This window comes from Macrobrachium rosenbergii, chromosome 11 (assembly GCF_040412425.1).
Source record: "Macrobrachium rosenbergii isolate ZJJX-2024 chromosome 11, ASM4041242v1, whole genome shotgun sequence".
Taxonomy (NCBI): Eukaryota; Metazoa; Arthropoda; class Malacostraca; order Decapoda; family Palaemonidae; genus Macrobrachium; species Macrobrachium rosenbergii.
The window spans coordinates 42,404,344-42,425,170 of NC_089751.1; the positions used below are offsets into that span (position 1 = coordinate 42,404,344).

General features: G+C 36.4%; 1 protein-coding gene across 1 annotated transcript in view; it reads right to left on the bottom strand.

Moving 5' to 3' along the window:
- Positions 1 to 2,062: 2,062 nt before the first annotated feature.
- The window catches only part of LOC136843585 (monomeric sarcosine oxidase-like), a 35,523-nt gene continuing 16,758 nt past the window's right edge, over positions 2,063 to 20,827 (bottom strand). Inside the window, exons 6-9 of the mRNA XM_067112089.1 lie at positions 6,477 to 6,559; positions 5,982 to 6,128; positions 3,869 to 4,139; positions 2,063 to 3,166 (exon numbers count right to left, since the gene is read on the bottom strand). Coding sequence (XP_066968190.1) covers positions 3,898 to 4,139; positions 5,982 to 6,128; positions 6,477 to 6,559 — 472 coding nt within the window. The 3' untranslated portion in view covers positions 2,063 to 3,166; positions 3,869 to 3,897. The remainder of the gene's footprint in view (positions 3,167 to 3,868; positions 4,140 to 5,981; positions 6,129 to 6,476; positions 6,560 to 20,827) is intronic.

Here is a 20,827-nt window from a genome sequence, read left to right on the forward strand (position 1 = left end):
ACCTACATTAACCATTACATTTTCCATTTATTACCTATTCTTTTAATGCCATAGTTTTGCCCCTGCATCTATAAAAACGACGACCAGACTTCACCATTTACTCTTGATTATTTCAATCACGTATCAACTTGATCCACACACACACACACACAAACACATGTCTTTCCCACTCTAAACATAAACGGATTTTTCTTACTATTTCACTTTATCAAAACCATGCCACACACATTTCCAAATATAGTAAACAAGTGTCCTTACAATCCTAAACTCAGCATCTGTCGCCTTTCTTATGCAAAAGGGTTATACAACCTAAAGACCGAATCCGGCCTTTAAATCATTTTTGATTGGGCCTTTGATTGATTTTGGGCCTAAACACAACGTGGTCTCTTTGCCTTTAATGTAGTCAGTGGCTGTATTATGTGCCCTGTACTGATGAAAGTAATTTGAAGCTACTTATAGTTGTTTATTGCTGTTGTTACATGATTATGTGTAAGAAGTTAGATCAGATATCGGAAATCCAAAATGTATCACCTCTGTAATTTCAGATAAAAACTTGCATTATACAAGAGGATCAGCTCTTTAGGAATATCTCCTGCAGAGCAAGTACCTCTCCCACCCTAGTCAGTCACTGAAATTAAAAGATCGTATCACCTGTATCCCAGTTAGAGTGATCATGTTCCATCTTCGGACTCTCCCCACCTTTCCGAACTTCCCAGAAACCAATTTCACGGCTATTTTTAGTCTCATAATCTCCTCCAACTTGTGCAGTATCCCATCCTTCTTCTGTTATGCATTTGCAACGAATCTTCGAACTACTCCATTCGTTGACATAAAACAAAATGCTTTTCTGTGAGGATATTTTCATGTCTTTTGTTTTCCAGGTTCTCAAAGGCATTTTTCTTATCTAAACTCTTACTCAAGATATTTCCCAAAACTTCATCGGCTCCCTCCATTACTCTGTTTTCATTATTTGTCCATATATTTCATAACAATCATATTGCATCATTCTTACCAACAATCCATATATACTAATCTTCCATTTAGCTATTATTATTATTATTATTATTATTATTATTATTATTATTATTATTATTATTATTATTATTATTATAACTCCAATCTTAGTGTATACTTACTATTTTACCCTTACTTTTGTTTCTCTCCGGAATCTGACCTTGAATGACCCCACCAATTTCAAATATAAAGCTTCGAAATTGGAAGCACAATAGAACTACAATAGGGAACCAATTCCTAGGGTGCCACCTCTGTCGCTGGACCCATCCCGTAACCCCAACCAGTAAAGTACCCAATGAATCACTTTCATTTTCTTCACTTACCTAGAGTGCAGCCCCAGACGCCAAAGTTAGATTTCCATTTGTCTAAGTGTCAATTACCAGTAATATTTTAAGGGTCGAAAGTGGTAAGGGTACCGAAATAGATATCTATTATTATTTTATTATTTTTTTTTCTATCAGTCATCCTATTCGACTGGGTGGTTTTTATAGTGTGGGGTTCCGGGTTGCATCCTGCCTCCTTAGGAGTCCATCACTTTTCTCACTGTGTGCTGTTTCTAGTAGCACACTTTTCTGCATGAGTCCTGGAGCTACTTCGGAATCTAGTTATTCCAGATTCCTTTTCAGGGATCTTGGGATCGTGCCTAGTGTTCCTATGATTATGGGTACAATTTCCACTGGCATATTCCATATCCTTCTTATTTCGATTTTCAGGACTTTATACTTATCTATTATTATTATTATTATTATTATTATTATTATTATTATTATTATTTATTATTATTATTAGTGGTGATGCGTTTCATCAGAAAAGATGGCTGGATCCTTTAGTAACGTTGGAATACAGGGATGTGTAGTTTTGCTTTTCTGTACCAAAATTCTAATATACAGGTAAAAAATGGAAAGAACAATAAGATTATTACCTAAACTGACGAGTCACTGATGTCAAACACTAGCTTTAAGGAGCCGTTTCGAAAGACTGCATTTATTTAGTAATGAATTTCCCAAATTCTCTGGATGACTAAAATGTCTTTCTGACTTGACAGCATTATATAACTTTAACGGCCTTCGGTCAAGTAAACCACAGCGAGTTTTCAGCTATGTGTTAAATCTATATCATGAATAACTGTTTTTAAAATAATTTTAAAAACAAAGTAATTTTATATAGTCTTGCTTAGGCGTTTGTTATTACATATTACAAAATCATATTGCTTTTAGATACACCATTATTATAATTACTATCGATATTATAGCATGTATAACTATACGACATTGTTTATAAACCTTCTTATTCATATCCCTGTTTATTGACAACTATTCCCAATTAAAATGTTGCGTCCTGAATAGTGCGACTGTAAGATCTTTGATGTTACTTCTGTCACCTCAGCTCTCGAAGCTCCGAGGAATTCTGTTGCGTAAGAGGAGTCGCTGTCGCCTCCGCTGTGGGCCGAGGGACTCCTGGGCAAGGCGGCTTTTTGGTCCCATGACTCAGCCTTCGCTGATAATATTATTGCCATCTCTATTACTCCGCAACACAAGGCGAAGTGCTCAAGTGATTACGCTCTCCTCTGTCAAGGTTCACTTCTGAGTCCGCTTCTGTTTTAGTCTTCTTGAAGGGGAGCTATTTGGCGTCGCTTGCCTGATGACAGAGCGAGCTATTACGTAGCTGTTGTCATGAATCTTTTTCAGGCGTGAGTGTGTTTCGTGTGTGTGAGTACGAATACATAAAATTAAACCCTGTAGGGCTGTAGTGCCGCCAGTGCACCTCATGTAATGCGCTGTTGGTTGCTTGCAGAGTTCCTTCGGCCCCTTGCTGCACTCACTATTCAACCTCTTGCTTGGCCTCTGTTCCCACTTCCTTTCTCCCATCTTGCTGTCCAACCGCTTTAACTCTCTCTTTTTCATTTTAAGAACTGAATGGCTGAAAGTGCCCGAGTGCTTGGCTTTATAGCCAAATTTTGCATAATTCAATAGACACAGAATTAAATCCTTATACACACGAACACAAATATCTGAACGATTCTCGCTAATACACGATTTTACTATCCTCTGAGCCAGGAATGGAGCCATGGGTATCGGTCTATGCTCAGGTTTGCACGTCTGCTGGGTTTGTGGTTCGCTTCTGGCATATCGTCCTTCAGCAGCCAGCCCAGCTGTAAGTGGGTACACGCGTCTGCTAGAGTCAGAAGGAAATTAGCAGGGCCTGCAACGTTATCCCTAAAGATTTGATAAGAAACCAAATAGCTTTACCCTTTAGGTGCCCCTTCTCCAAATGAGAACAAGATATATACACACATATATATATATATATATATATATATATATATATATATATATATATATATATATATATATATATATATATATTATTTGTGTGTATATAAACTGTACACATACACACACATATATATACAGTATATATATGTATGTGTGTGTGCGCGTGAGTGCGCGTGTGTGGTTTCTTGGTGAAATTTTCTAAAGTTTTACTGAGGTATTGCAAGTGCAGTTCTCACCTGATTTAGATCTTGTCCTTCAAATTTTTAAGTTTATATATATAGAGAGAGATATAGATATATACTTAAAAATTTGAAGGACAAGATCTAAATCAGAGGATAACTGCTCTTAAAATACCTCAGTAAGACTTTAGAGAATTGCACCAAGAAACCACTACCGAGCTGATACGGACATTACTTACATGCACCGTCACACCTAATGCTCATGCTTGCCCACTATTTTCTCATTTTTTGGGGACTTCAGGATAAATATATTTCATAAACAAATATATACGCAGTTACATAAAAATTTACAAATATGAATGAAAGCACTTTTGTTTATATGCATGAAAACATTCTTACTCTGCTCTTTGGTTTCGGTCTCCGTTAAATCACAGCTTATGCTCAGCCCTCCATACGATTCGAACGCGGTCTCTGGGAATCTCGGACTGCCATTCGTCGAGGACCAGGAGCCTGGCAGCCAGGCGTCCGATTTCGTCGCTCGACTTCGCCGCCCATCGATTACCACCGAGGGCCACCCCGAAACCCTCGGTTATAAGGTCGATAAAAGGCTCTTCGTTCGGCGTGTGAGAGGTTATGCAACCATCTCCTGACACGGCTTCTACTTTCAGACCTGCTGGGTAAAAAGCGTCATCTGCACTGCAGCGTCTTTGTGAAACTGTTGTTATATTCTACGTCGTATTCTCCCGCCATGGCCATGAGCTAATCGTTTTGTGAAAAATCTTAATGTTATCAATTGTCTTTATGAAACTTCTTATTATATTCTGCGTAGCATTCTCCCGTCATGGGGATGAGCTAAACGTTTGTGAAAAATCTTAACATTATCAATTGTCTTAATGAAACTGTCGTTATGTTCTACGTAGCATTCTCCTGCCATGGCGACGAGCTAATCGTTTGTCAAAAAAACACTATTACCAAATCCGTTCCGATTACGCAGATTCCAAATCAAGAATGAATAATAAATCGGGAATGCAAAAAAAACACGAAAATTGTGGTCTTTTGATATTATGAAAGGCAAATAATTAAAACTGTGATCTTCCTAGTAACGTTTAATTAGAAAAACTGAATAAAAGGCTTTCCTAGATCAACAGGATAGCCAACAGAGAGACTACGATCCCAGTCAGAACAGTCTATCACATAACTGACATTGCAATCAGTCTGTTATCTAAATCTAATGATAAGTCACTAAAAAGGGGAAAAATCCACAATTAATTTTGTTTTTTTTTAAATCTACAAAAGCTTTTATTCTAACTAATCATTGCTTTGTCTCGCCAGTCACTGCTTTGCCTTCACAATCATTGCTTTGTCATCCAAATTACTGCTTTGTATCCCGATCATTGCTTTGTCTGCCCAGTCGCTGTTTTGTCTCCCCAATCATTGCTTTATCTTCTCTATCATTGCTTTGTCACCAAAATCATTGCTTTGTCTCCCCAATCATTGTTTTGTCTTCCAAATCCTTGTTTTGTCTCCTCAGTCATTGCTTTGTTTCGATGGTCAATGCTTTGTCTTGTCAATCACTGCTTTGTCCCCTAAATCCTTGCTTTGTCTCCCCAGTCATTGCTTTGTTTCGATAGTCAGTGTTTTGTCTTGCCAATCACTGCTTTGTTCCCTAATCCTTGTTTTGTCCCCCAAATCCGTGCTTAGTCCTCCAAATCCTTGCTTTGTCCTGACAATCCTTGGTTTGTCTCCCCAGTCACTGCTTTGTTTCTCCAATCATCGATTGTCACTAAAAACGTTGCTTTGTCCCCTCAGTCATTGCTTTGTCTCGGTAGTGATTGCTTTGTCTTCTCAATCACTACTTTGTCACCAAAATCATTGCTTTGTCTCCCCAGTCATTTATTTGTCCCCAAATCCATGCTTTGTCCTCCCAATTCTTGGTTTGTCTCCCCAGTCACTGCTTTGTGCTTGAGGAAAAGAGACTAAAATTAGTCAGCAAAAGTGAAGAACGGATAAACGAGACTCAAGCCAGGGATCGCATCGTAAAGCTTTATCACTGATCAGGGTTTGGTAAGAAGGATCGCGAAAAATTTTGGAAGTGGAGATTCATGTCTCCTGTCCCGTAAAGACGACCACTGACTAAGGATTGGTGGGTTAGATTTAAGTCAGTGACCGTCGTTAACATCCCATGCAATGGTATTGTTCTTTTGGATCATTACGGACAAAGCAGTTTTATTTAAAAATATTCGTAGGCTTTGCGTCGTCTTGTAATCAAGGCAGTTAAGTAGAAGCTATGTTGAAAGCAGAGCCACTGAGCAGAAATAAAACGCAGGGCTTCTGAACGAATAAAGTCACAGATAAATCTCACATTACTAGAAAAGTAAATAAATAAAGTGAGTTCAACTTCAACGCCAAACAGAGAAACGAAAAGATGTTTTTAAACTCCACTAAGATTTGAGGCTTAGTCACAAATTAAACCTATTAGAAATAAAGAAAAGAAAAAAACACGAAGACTGACCTGGAAGCAAGCTCTTGAGAAATTCGGCCAGTCTGGGCACGCCCTCGGGATGACCCCTGGTGATAGCGTACCATTCACTGATCTCACTCCGCGTACTGATCTTCTTCTCGTACTGACGATTGTGACCAATTTTCAGGTACCAGTGGCCTGGTACATCGAATCTTCATGTCAATGGCTTAACGTATACATTGGAAGTATCAACTATTAAAATTTGCTTAGCAGACTATTACAAAAATTCTCAAAAACAAAACATATTGAACATAAATTTTTGTGATATGTAAATGAACTGCTGCTAACTAATAAATATCGAAATGTTTCACTAAATGTTGCAAATTGTCGAAAACTTCGAAAGCTGTAACAAAGGGACAAAACCATCTGAATCTAAAGATGGCGTACTTACATTAAAAAAATCATCTATAGGAATGATATCTATATCAGATTAAATTTACAGCTTATTAGTGAAAATTAAACCTGGAACACAAAACTGATGCGTACCATCAGGGTATTTTATAGGTGGCAGTCCATAAGCACCGTCAAGATTTTCAAAGGCGTCGTTAGTGAAGAATGTGGGCATGTCTCTGAGAAAGTACAGAATGAAAGAAAATGATGAGGTGCTTATCAAGTCGTTTTTAACATGTGATACAAACACACACACACAAACACGCACACATATATATACCTAATAAAAGTAACTCACAAATAAAACTGTTTCTCCAACTGTCAGTTTTATGGGCTATCTTTATTAGATGGAGCGCTGTTTTAACAAAAACTATTTTGTAGTCACACACACAAACACACACACACACACGCACACACACACACACACACACACACACACACACACACACACACATATATATATATATATATATATATATATATATATATATATATATATACATAGAGAGAGAGAGAGAGAGAGAGAGAGAGAGAGAGAGAGAGAGAGAGAGAGAGAGAGCATTAAGTCCCCAACAAGGAACAGTCACGAGCTTGATTTTCGAACGAACAGGAACGCTTTAGGCAATGTCCATTACAGTCTGTCTCCGCTGACCTCAGCAGAGAATTGGGTACCTGCCTACTGGCGATTGTGAAGAACGTTGGGATAGCATCCTTATACCAATGGGCTTGGTGAGAACTGAGGGCGAATACCCTTAAATACGCATACATACACGCCTAATATATAGACACACACATACATACATACATACATACATATATATATATATATATATATATATATATATATATATATATATATATATATATATATATATATATATATATATATATATATATATATTTAAAAACTTAACATATACGACTAGTCATCAGAGCATCTGTCCTTCCACAGAAACAGGGGTCAAGGACCTCTCTCATTTGTACACTAAAAGCACTTTTGTCCTATGTTCCGCCAAGTCTAACAAGTTTTGTCTCAATACGCTCCATTCCGTCTTTACTCTTTTTTACTCATAGCTTCTTTATACAAGTATTTTGTTCGCCATTCTCTCATCGTGAACTAATTACCCAGTTCACCCTGATCTATCATTTTACCCATACTAACTTTTTACTGTATCATCTTTGCATCTTAACATTAACCCTTTTTTTCTGGCCGTTCTTACTCCATGTCCACCTATACTAGTACATAAATAATGCGTCTCAGCTGTTTCCACCTGCCTTCCCTTATTTGTATTTAGCATTCCTGTTCCACTACGATAAAGTAGGTACTACATCCCAACTTTTGCTTTTTTAAACACTCTCCTTTTCGAGAAATTTTTCAGAGATAGTGCTACAGTACTTTCCTGGCTGCACATATTGACCATATATCTGTTACATTTTCTCCCAAACATTTATAAGGTGAGACCACTTCCAATCTTCCTCCTTGCATGCTAACATTCTTTGGTTCCTGGCTTCTATATACCTCCTCCACAACCTTAGTCTTAAACCAATTGGTTCTTAGCCACGTAAAATAAGCCTAATCCTTCGGGCCAGCCCTAGGAGAGCTGTTAATCAGCTCAGTGGTCTGGTAAAACTAAGGTATACTTAAAATATATTCTCCCTATAGAAACTTTCAAGCTCTTCTGTCAGTCTCTGAAGCTTTTCCTCACAGTCCTCATGTAACAATGTATCATCTATAACCATCAAATCCACCACATGGAACTCTCAGTCCTTGTCTTATACCACAACTTGACCTCCATCTTCTTTTCTTTCCTTTAATTCTCTCAACTCTTCTTATACGAAGTACAGAATAAGCTCAGAGTCATAACCATTCCCCGACCGTCTTTCACATCTGACCTGTTACTCTGCCATCTAAATATTCAAATACAAGTTTCTCCTTCGCCCCATAAACTAATAATCTCTCTTAACCCTTCTTCAACACACATCCCAACATCTCTCACATTGCACCTCTGTCAGTTCTATCATAGACCTACTCTGGGTTCATGTACGCTAGATACACCAACTAAAACTCCTCTTCACTCTTATACTTCTGATACGTTTGTTTCGTAATAAGTGCTAGATAATCCCACCCATTTCCTTGCCTAAGCCCACGCTTATTCCCCCTTTCAATACTTATTATTTTTTATCTGTTTTAGTTTCCTTTTAAAACACTTCTAGGTACTTGGCCAGTCCAGTTCTGTAGCTACCATGTTTTCACTATTCACTTATGACGTAGCTCCCACTTTCTATGCGAACACCAGCAAGGTTTCCAAAAAGCACAATCCACCAGTGGCTATTTTCATGCTTCATTCATCTTCAGTTATTCTTTCCTTTAACACTTCAGAGCATGTTCTGAATCTGTCTATGGTATATTATTTTTTTTTTCATAGAGTATGGCAAAAGATGTTAATGGAAAGTCTAGAAAGTTCATGGGTTCACTCCTCATTCCTGTGAACTTAGCTCTAGATCTGTGTTGATGGGGCAACTCCTGCCCCCTTTTTCTTTTCCGATGTTTCTCAGTGTTTTGCTCTCTCTCACTCTCTCTCTCTCTCTCTCTCTCTCTCTCTCTCTCTCTCTCTCTCATATATATATATATATATATATATATATATATATATATATATATATATATATATATATATATATATATATATATATATATATATATATATATATATATATATATATATATATATATATATATATATATATATTTATATGTCTATGAAACCTCATTCGAATAACCTTTCCATCGGTCATTTCTCATTCTAAGAGTATATCTGGATAAAAAAAAAAGCCATAGTTTCGACAATCCTGAAGTTTCATTGTGTGTGTTTTTTTTTTTTACTTATTTCTTATTATTATCATCACCCCAAATTAACAAACCTTCTTCTGTAGTAAGCATCAAAGGTCATTCATTTGCAAAGATTCCCGTAAAATAGAAAGCCCGCACTTAGAAACAGAGAAAAGAGAGAACAGGGAACGCAAACAAAGCGATGTTTTGGTCAAGGATGTTGAACCCAGAATAATCCTGACATGGTAAGCACAACATGTATCACCTGTTGTTGCCATTAAATGTACCTGTGACAGGTGTGAAACCTTTCTGAGAGCAAAATAATACGTCTGGAGGACTTTTAGTAGTAATTTCTAATGTTCCCAACATTATTTCATATCCATCCGTAAAGAATTCACTCAAAATTCTTTTCTTTATACCGGAAAAATTAATTTCTTGAAGATGTCACCTACGTTTAAAAACTGAGGACGGATAGGACACCTGGTATTCATTAATTGGCGAAACAAGGACACCTGCTTTGAAAATGCTCTTCACAAGATCCAATACAAGCAAAGACTTCATAAAAATTTCAGCAACAAATTTGGCCGATATCATCACAGAGTCCGTACCAAAACACCTCACCGAAGTTCCTAACGAACTAACAAATCTTCTGACGAAAGTGATGAATTCGAGCTAAAATTCTTGACTCTCAACTCACTTGGATATTTAAAGGTGCTTGCTAAAACAGTAGGTAGGTTCACCAGGATTCCGTCCACAAATTCGGCCGCTATATTTGCCGAATTCATATCATTACCTCTCACAGAAAGTCAAATAATCTCACAAATAGGATCCCCCATTACTGCGGTGTTCTCTTTCAAAAAGTCATTTGGTCATTCAACGATGCTTCCTTAAACAAAATGCTAAAAACGATTACTTTTACTCTACTGTCAAGAGAGCACATTGGCACTGTATAGCCTTGGAAACAGGGCTCTGAAATATCTAGGGGCTAATTTAGCTTTCAAAAGGTTGCACGTGGTACTGATATTTCACAGCAATTTATTTAGATTTCTTGTTTTCAGTGTGTGTGTGTCCTCATTTTCGTAAATATTCCACCCTGACAAGAATTATACAAAGAACGAAAAGGTTCAGACAAACAAACAACTAATTGGTTAATATTTTAAGGTAATTTATAAGTAAATGAAATATCAAATATCGAAGTGTAAGGAAACCCATTCAGGAGAAGAATTTAATGTAAGCTTCTAAGTCATCACCTACAGTACTAAATTGAACTCTCTGGAGGTGGATTCGAAATAGATAACTTGGTTACCTATTCCTAATGCAGAATACGGACTTCGCATTATATGAAAATAAATGTTCTTTCAGTACATGAAATCTGCAAGTAGCTTTCAGAAAAGAGAGCTGAGTTTCAAAGGCTGTTTGTTTATAAGTACGAATTGATTTCATACTTTGACAAGGCAACGCTCCCCATATACGTAACTTCATATGCTCGAGACGATCACGAAAACCGGGACAATTTATTCCATTTTGTTGGAATTTACAGACACAACTAAATCCTTTTTGAAGAGAAGTAGGACGTCCGACCGAACTGGACGAAATAACTTGCATTAAGAGCTGTTGGCGATCCTAGATTTTCTATGCGTTTAGGATTTCATATGGATGGGGAATCTCTCCACACTGAAGTAACGCATGAATCAGACTATTCTCTCCACTTTATAGCGCTTGTTTATTATGCAGATAATTCAGACATATGATAGTCGTTACCTATTAAGCACAGTTGTTTTCTTCCACTAGACCAGACTGCCTAGAAGATCCTTGCATTTCATGATCAAAAGTACTCCATTTACAACGCTGTATCCCTGCAATTTGACTGAGGCACATAGATGCAACCATAGTTCATAAGTGATTGTCGTCTCGACGTAAAACTGGATTTCGTAAATTCGACTTTCATTCACACATTACGTTTCATATTATCGAATGGAATCCTAGCATTAAACTAATATTCATGCTTACGGCAGGATTCACACATGAAATCAAAGTTCATTAACCTAACCAGACCCCAAACTGCGCAATGAATTTCGAACATTCTTAAACTTCAAATGACCGAATCTTAATGAAGAAAATAGAATAACAATTTTGAGGGACAAATCATAATTCACAAATAGTTTCTGCGTATCACTTTCCCCTTCAATGTGGACGCCGTTGTCTGGAAAAGAATGCAAGGTCTTGAAACTGTTCGTGCATTATCCTTTGATCCTCGAACTTGTGGTTTCACTGTACTGACCTGGCAGGATTCCTTACAGGAACCTGGAAAGCACTATCCGAAGGGCTTACAAATGTAAGTGGAATTTATAGGAATTCATTCAAATCACTGGATTTTTATTTTAATGTTTTCAGTTCACAGCCAATATGCTTTTGCTTTTAATGTCTTCCCGCAAATGCAGATGTCTTGTTCGTATTTTGATTTTATGTCCTTCCTTCATTTCATGTATTGAATCAGAAAGATATTAATGTTAATCTATTATTAACGTAAGTTATGCGCAGTCCTTGTATGTTATCACACGGTTACATGCAATTTGATTTCCTTTCATTATTGTAAGTAACAAGCGAGATACGTTCAGCTTTTGATCTAGAACTAAGTACAAACCACTTGTCTTCCACTAACACGTAAAGAAACGGCACATGCTGCATTTACAAATAATGGCTTTCACTTTTCTCAAATAAAAGCGATATCTGTCTGTCTTTTCAGATCAAGGTGACAAGCATCACCTGTTTGCCTCGTCGGAGTCACAAGCAACGTCTCGTGTCTTCGAGGTTAAGTGGAATAAGTGTTGATTTTCATGTTTTGAATATGCAAGAGATGTTTATATGTCAATAATACTCTCTAGATTTTCCAGAAACTCGTTTAAGAATCGCAGGCTTAGTCCCATTTCTTATGCGCAAATACACACTCTTATATATTCCATATGTATATATATATATATATATATATATATATATATATATATATATATATATATATATATATATATATATATATATATATAAACACTGCCAAGGATTGCCTAATCGTACACACAGACACAGGTGGAAAACAGCATCGTAATGCGTGACTCATTCATGAAGTTTATACTCATTATCAACCAATTAAAAGCTTCAGCAGATGCCACGGTGTTCATCAATACTGAGATCATAAACAAAAAGGTTAAAATGATCTTAAATCTAAAAATAGTATTATAAATAGCAATTACAATTATAAGCAGCGTGTCCGGAGAAAGCAGAATCTATAAGCTATTATAACTTGATTTTTTTTTTTTTTGTAAAATGCATACGTTTAATTTTATAGTCAACTGAAAATAAGACCTTTTCGCAGGTGCGCACTAAGATCCTGAGACAAGTGGAACGTCTAGAATCTGCTAATCGATTTCCAAGGTAAATGTTTCGGCATCAGAAGAGCAGGTCTGAAGAGAGAGAGAGAGAGAGAGAGAGAGAGAGAGAGAGAGAGAGAGAGAGCGGAGATGTGTTTGTTACACGTGGACGGAAACTAGCAGTTTGCACGCAGTTTTTAAGAGCTGTAAGAAAAGACTCCTAGTTCTAAAATACGCATACACCCGGCTACTTTCTGTTCACGTGTACATCTCTCTCTCTCTCTCTCTCTCTCTCTCTCTCTCTCTCTTTTCTTCGTATCATCACTACTTTACTCTGGAAATTTTCTGTCAGTTTATAATATTTTTCAATGTTTTTCTAGTTGCAGATCTTTCTCTACATTACTATAATCTCAATAGTGTTGGAGTTTTTGCTATCAAGGGCGGCCATGATATCTCCTGAGGTTTTTCCTAAGGTGATGATAATTAGAAATCACATTTATTGATGCTCTTTTCCTCCAGTTTTTCTTTTTGTGAGCTTTGTGATATCAGTAACGGGGAAGTTCCATTATCTAGTCCATGGTAGTGTTTACGTACGTACGTACATACATGCATACTCGTACTATTAAAATGCTATCAGCACTGTTTCATCTAAGAGTATTGTTATTCTTCCAGATTAAATGCCACTACAAAATGTTCACAGGAATATCTAAAAATGTCCTCTTTCGCATTATTGTCTCATCAACCATTCAGGTGCCTCCCTTATAATAATTTCTTTTAAAGATGCAAAAGAGGTTTAAGATGTTCAAGTTTTAAACGGCAAAATACAGTTCTTTAGAGATATGCAGAATGCCATTTTAAAAAACTGCGCCCTCTTAACGTAAGTAATTAAGTAATTTTCTCGTAATTAAGATAAATTTATTTTCATTTGCCATTTTCACTTTCAGTTTTCGCATTTTACTCCGTAGAGTGTCGTAATTGTTAGTTACAAGTTCTAATTCCTAATATTTAGAAAAACTATTCCTACATATTTCATTTTTTTATTCACTTATTTCGACTTTTTATGTCAAATTTCACTTCACAAAATATTTTAAGGGTTTTATGGAGTTCTTTTATACTTATTTATACTTATTTATCCCCATTTCCAATATCCATTTTTTCACACTACACTTGGCTACCAAAAATATTCTAGAGATACTATCAACCTTCTGATGCCTATGATTTTTTTTTTTTTTTGCAGATCCACATTCATAAAATCATTCATGTGTCGATTTCCCACTCCCTTTTATACATTTTTACGTCTTAACAATGTATCGATCACGGTCCGTCTAAATCAGCCTTGGTATTAAAGAAAGGTTCCTGCCCAGGGTGGCATTTGCTTAAAGAGGAACCGGTGTGATCCGCATGTCACTGACCTTTGAGTCCACAAGAGATCGGTGAGGGGGTATTGATCTCAGCGTATCTGAGTGTTATCTTCCCGATAAGATATCAAGGACGCTGACAGAGGTACGGCTTTAATAATCAATGGAAACTTTTGCATTTTCTCGGTCAAAGAGTCCGGTATAAAGGGCTATTTATAAAACTGTTTGTAAAACTAAAATAAATAAATAAATGAATGGAAAAGTGTTGTGAAAACATACCTCCCCTTTCCAAAAGTTATCATACCCTTCGTCATTGTAAAACCAATATAAATAAATCAATAAACAGAAAAGTATTATGAAAACAAACTGCCCGTTTCCAAAAGTTATCATACCCTTCGTCATTGTAAAACCAAAATAAATAAATCAATAAATGGAAAAGCATTGTGAGAGCATACCCTTTCCAAAATTTATCATGCCCTTCGTCATTATAAAACCAAAATAGGTAAATCAATAAACGGAAAAGTGTTGTGAAAACATACCTCCCCTTTCCAAAAGTTATTATACCCTTCGTCACTATAAAACCAAGAACAAATAAGTCAATAAATGGAAAAGTATTGTGAAAGCAAACTTTCCGTTCCCAAAAGTTATCATACCCTTCGTCCTTATAAAACCAAAATAAATGAATCACAAGTCAATAAATGCATAAACAAAAGTTTATCCATTTATTGACATGATTTGTTTATTTGGGTTTTATAATGACGAAGGGTATGATAACTTTGGAAATAGGAAGTATGCTTTCACAATACTTTTCCATCTATTAATATATTCATTTGGTTTTATACTGACGAAGTGTATGATAAATTTTGGGAATCAGGAAGTATGCTTTCACAATGCGTTTCCCAAATTATTGTTATGATTATTTTGGTATGTATAAAATATACATTAATATTTTCATCCAGCCTATTTTACTGTTTTCATCGATCTACTGTAACAATTAACGCTAATCCCACAACTCTTGCTATATAGGAGTCTAGTATAAAGGACTACTTATTTATTTGGTTACACACACACACACATATATATATGTATATGTATAAATATGTACATATATACATATATATATATATACATATATATACAGTATATATATATACACACACACATACACACATATATATATATATATACATATATATATATATATATATATATATATATATATATATATATATATATATATATATACATATATATAATTTATCTAGGTTTTATAATGACGAAGGGCATGATAAAACTGGGAATTAGGAAGTATACTCTCACATCATCTACCTAAATCATTTTGTTATTATCATTTCGGCTTCTAGAAAGTGTACACCGATATTTCCATTCTACCTGTTTTATTGTTTTCATCGATCGATCAAAGCAATTATCAATAATTTTACGACTCCTGCTACTACAGTTACGATTACGATAACGATTTTTTTTTTTTGCGGACTGATAAATAACGAGGAATCACGGCATTCTCACGTGAATCGTGTCTCTCCTAATCATTCACTTGAAATGTATTCAATTACTTAGGGATGCTGCGTTAAGTGGACTTTGTTATCCCAGCCTAAGAATGACTACGCATTATAATTAGGAGCGTAAACCAGGGACTCGATATCAAGAAATAAAAATTGGAGGACAGTCTTCGACAGGGGTGTGGATTTCGGGGACTCGCGAAAAGGTTATACAAGACGTACGGACCTAAAAGACCTTGGGAAAGGAAGTCAAGGAGGCTTTACGCCTTGTTTACATCGAGAGGAGTTTCCATTCCTTGACGAGCTTGTTTTATTGCCGAGGCTATTCTTTCTCTTCTTTCTCTCTTTCTTCTTCTTCTTCTTCTTCTTCTTCTTCTTCTTCTTCTTCTTCTTCTTCTTTTTTAGCTCTTATAATCAGTAATGGTAGTAGTAGCAGCCGCGGAAGTCTTATATTATGCGTGGTAGATAAGTAGTAACCGATATAATCACGCTATAAATATTTTTTTCTCTGTTTCCTCTTGTGTATTTTGCGAATCAGGTTCTGGTAATGAGGGCTGAGTGGGATCAAGACAGTGTTTCCATTTGAAAGGCTTTAGTAACAAGAGACGCAATTTACTCAAGAGCAGAAACATAGGAGGCGAAAGTTTAAAAAAGAAAGTTGGAGACAGTTTAAACAAAAAATTGGAGGAATGACCGGAGTAAAGCGAATAAGAGCAGGCAAGCTTTTGATGGAAAAGACAGAGTTTCATTAACAAGAATAAAAAAGAAGAATAGGAAAAAGAAGGTAAAAAGTGTTTTCAAGGTAAATAATCGTATCGACAAAAATTGAAGAATAAATGAACGTACAAGTTCTGTAAGACTTATTTAAAAAAAGGAGTATGATATCTTTGACAACGAAACGATGGAAGAGGAAGAATAGAAAGAAGAGAAAAGAAAGTTATGATAAAGTCAAAGAGAGAGAGAGAGAGAGAGAGAGAGATGAAAAATAACTATGACAGGAATACAAAATACACAACGGAATAAAGAGGCTTTTAATAAACAAAGGAAATACGGTTCCCTGCACACAAAGAACTTTGATTAAAAATGAGTTATGGTTTCTGAAACCACAAAAGAGCAACAGATAAAGAAACCGAAAAGGAAATAAGTAACGAAAAGTTAAAGAAAGAGAGATGCAATAAGAGACTAACAATAATAACAGAGTAAAGAGGAGAGAGACAAACATAAAGATGCAGAAAGCAAAAGGGCGTGTTCTTTAACGGCTCCAAAGAAAGAGGAAGGAAAAAAAAATAGTAAACAAAGAAGAAAAATAGGAGAATAGTGAGGACACACAGTCAAAAGTGCAAGTCTATGTACCACGACGTCTCCTGAAAAACAAAAATGTCTTTTCCGTCTCTTCACCTGTGCGAGATCCTAACCGAATTAAAGGTGTGACCTGATTAAAGAGAGAGAGAGAGAGAGAGAGAGAGAGAGAGAGAGAGAGAGAGAGAGAGAGAGAGTAACATAAAGTGGATGTTCAGAACTTCCAGATAACAAAATGGTAAATAACAATTAAAAAAGGGTCAAGACAAGGAGAGAGAGAGAGAGAGAGAGAGAGAGAGAGAGAGAGAGAGAGAGAGAGAGATAGAGATAACGTAACCAAAGTGGATGTTCACAACCTCCAGAAAACAAAATGGTAAATATCAATTAAAAAGGGTCAAGATCAGGGGAGGAGAGAGAGAGAGAGAGAAGAGAGATCCCTTCTACTGCTTAGAGGCAGTAATGTAGGAGAGAGAGAGAGAGAGAAGCGAATGATCCCTTCTACTGCTTAGAGGCAGTAATGTAGAGAGAGAGAGAGAGAGAGAGAGAGAGAGAGAGAGAGAGAGAGAGAGAGAGAGCTGGTTGCTTTCGATAAAGCCGGCCTTCTGTGAAAGGTGTGCAAGGGACAAGATGCCTGGTGTGTACCTTAGGACAACTAACAAACCAACAGAGACCCGAGAGAGAGAGAGAGAGAGAGAGAGAGAGAGAGAGGGTGGGTTAAAGGTGAACATATTGATTTTTTTTACACTAAATGTTGCCTCACGTGGAAAGGAGAGAGAGAGAGAGAGAGAGAGAGAGAGAGAGAGAGAGAGAGAGAGAGAGAGAGAGATTTCTCAGTGCCAAGCCCAAAACTGCTTTATCTCAGATTTGTTGCTTAGTCTTTGTGCCAAGTAGTACTGGGAATTCCTCCTTCTCGTTCTGCATCGGGAAAGCTCCGTGACAAATTTCAAGCAGTAAGTCCTAAATATACTTGGGAATAAAAGCAAGCCCAGATAAACTAGAAAAACCGATGGAAATTCACTGGCAAATTCATCCGCAGAAGGGTGCAGAAAAGACCTGCTGGCCACCTTTCTGTATTTCCCGAAGCCTAATAGGTATGTCATTTCGCAAGACAAGTCCCTTCAGCTATTCAGTGACTGGAATTCCTGTCATTGAATGACTTTGACTTTGACTTTGACTTTGAAGGTAAGCTCGGTTAGAGATTAAGACAGAAATCTGGGTGATCAATATTTTTTCAAGGTTAATGTGAGCACAGATCGATTTTATTCAAAGAAGATGGATATAATTGTTAATTTGTGATTGAATGTAGGCTGAAGAAACTATATGAAAAGTAAGAGAAAATACCTGTTATTAAACGAAGAACTAATCACCAACAATGACTTTGAAATAAAGAGAGGGCATTGAAAGAATACGTAAAGAAAAGCCTTGGTTATGTATGATACGAAAGCAGTTGCTGAGAAAATTAAAGATCAGTGTTTGATAACAGCTAAGCTGCTTAAAGTATGCTTATACGTGATTAACCACCATTACAAGCGGAACTAACGAGTAAATGCAGACAGTAAAAATAGACTTAACTATTTATTTGGGAATAAGAATAGTCGTTAAAAGCAAAGAGGGATAACAGAATAGCACAAGAAGAATCAGCCAAAGGATTTCTCTTTAGTTTATCTTTAGTTGGTTCGGTTTGATTTTCACTGCTTGGAAAGCTTCTCGTTTCCCAAGTCTTGTCGATCGGATTGCCAGAGCGTTTTTATTCTCTGATTTTACGTACGATAAAACTGTAGGGATTAAGGGGTTTCCTTTCTACTTCACTCAGAAAAGGCCAGTGTTTGGATAGTTGTTTCACTTTGAAAGTGGACTATATCGTCCCTCTTTTGGCAAGGTGTCGAATATGCGCTTTTTCAGTTTTTTGAGTTAATCTGCACCGACGGTGATTTTATCATTGACAATCCTGTTTCAGCCAAGTATCAAGTGTCTCTCTCTCACCATACATCCAGGATGGCGAGAGAGACTCAGGCATGGTGCAACGCTGAAGCAAGAAGAAGTCAGTGATGAAATTGCCGCCGATGCAGATAGCTCGAAAAATTGGATACAAAATGTATATTCGATACTTTGCCCAAAAAAAAGGACGATAATATAGTTCAGACAGTTTCAAGAATAGGAACTGCAGAGGATATCATCCTTTTTGTCTATCTACACGTCAGTCTTTGTCATCTTCGGCTGCCATATCACTCAGGTATGAAGGTTAACTGAGAGACGTAACATTACGAACTGTTACGAAGTAATAATACGATGTAAGGACAGAGAGTGAACATTAGGCTTCATGTTCTCACAGGTTATTTCACTGCTGCCCTACGAAAGGCCTTCGAGAGAGAGAGAGAGAGAGAGAGAGAGAGAGAGAGAGAGAGAGAGAGAGAGAGAGAGAGACTCTCTCAAACGATACCTATCTCTCGATTCTTGATCTTCTGCTCTCTCCTGGATTAAGACATCTGTGAACTGTTTTTCTCATTCATTTGCATTTTATTTGGAGTTTAAATCTCTGTTTATGACTATTTTCTCTGAGGTGGATTTTAAAGATGTGCTTATAAATCGTCTCACTCTGTTTTCAACTTGACGAAGTGATTTCATGTCTATTTATTTATTTATTTTTTTTTTATCTTGTGTATTGTTAAGAATAACATCTATTTACAGTGCAGTTTCTCTATCTACTTTCATCTGCCTTTAAAACCTGGAGATCTGGAGATTATATTCCTTATTTTTACATCTTAATAAGAATATAATGTCTGCATATAATGATTTATCTACTGTTGATTTCAAATTATTGGTTCTTTAATACATTCTTTGCTTGTAAGAGAAAAACAAAGCCTGACGGATTATCGCCTGTCTAAACCCTCTACTTCCATCTCGATTTAAAGATCGAGGCTGTTTTCTTTTACCTTTTATTAAATCTCTAATCTATTTACACAAACTTTCTCTAAGCAAATTCAGTTGCTTTTTACGCTTTAATAACAACAGCACCTTCTAGTATAATGCTTTGTTTTTTTTTTTTATTTCACATCTTCAAACAACTGCGAAGGAGAGCTCTAGAAACTCTTGCGCTCCGTATTTAACCGAATAAAACCAGATCTGTTCAAGGTGAGAGGATGACCTTATCGCTCCCAGAGGAGGAAAGAACAGCTTCCAGGAGGAGGAGGAGGAAGAGAGAGAGAGGAGAAATCTATATGCTGCACGATTCTACTATGATTTACAAGGAGAAGATGGATGCCGACTTAAGCCTGCTGTGCCCAACAAGGTCTGGTTTTGAACGGAGAAAGGTACTAATGATAATGATGATGATGATGATGATGATGAGGAAAAGAGTGGAATAAATAAATACATTGCAAGAGACGGAGAAGATTTCTCATTATAAGACTAATATAAAATCTATATGAATATCTAGTCTCTGAAATATCAATGGGCAAAATCACGACCGCTCATAGGGGCGCAGATTGATAACGGTCGATGAATTCCTCGAACAGTTCGTTTACTTCACCCTCCTCCTCCTTTTAACATTCATGATTCGACACAGCTTAAGCCTGCGTTCCCTGGATTCACAAGATGTGAAGGATGCAATGCTACTGGTAAAGCTATTTACGATTTGAAATGAATGAACGAAAATATTATGATAGCCGCAACGCACTCACGTAAAAGACATGCACACTCAAAGGAGACTGTTCATATACACCACACACACACACACACACACACAGGCACACACACACATGTTTATATACATATATATATATATATATATATATATATATATATATATATATATATATATATATATATATATATATATATATATATATATATATATATATATATATATATATACATACATACATATACATACACACACACACACAGACACCTGCGAATTGCAATGTCAAGGCTGACAGTGTAGAAAGCTGCGATCGTACCCGTTCACTCAGATAATTTCAAATGGCACACGAAGAACATGACACGGCACCATTGCAAACGAAGGTTTTCCCCAAATACGGTTGAAAATATATCTGAAGAAACCAACAGTGTGTAT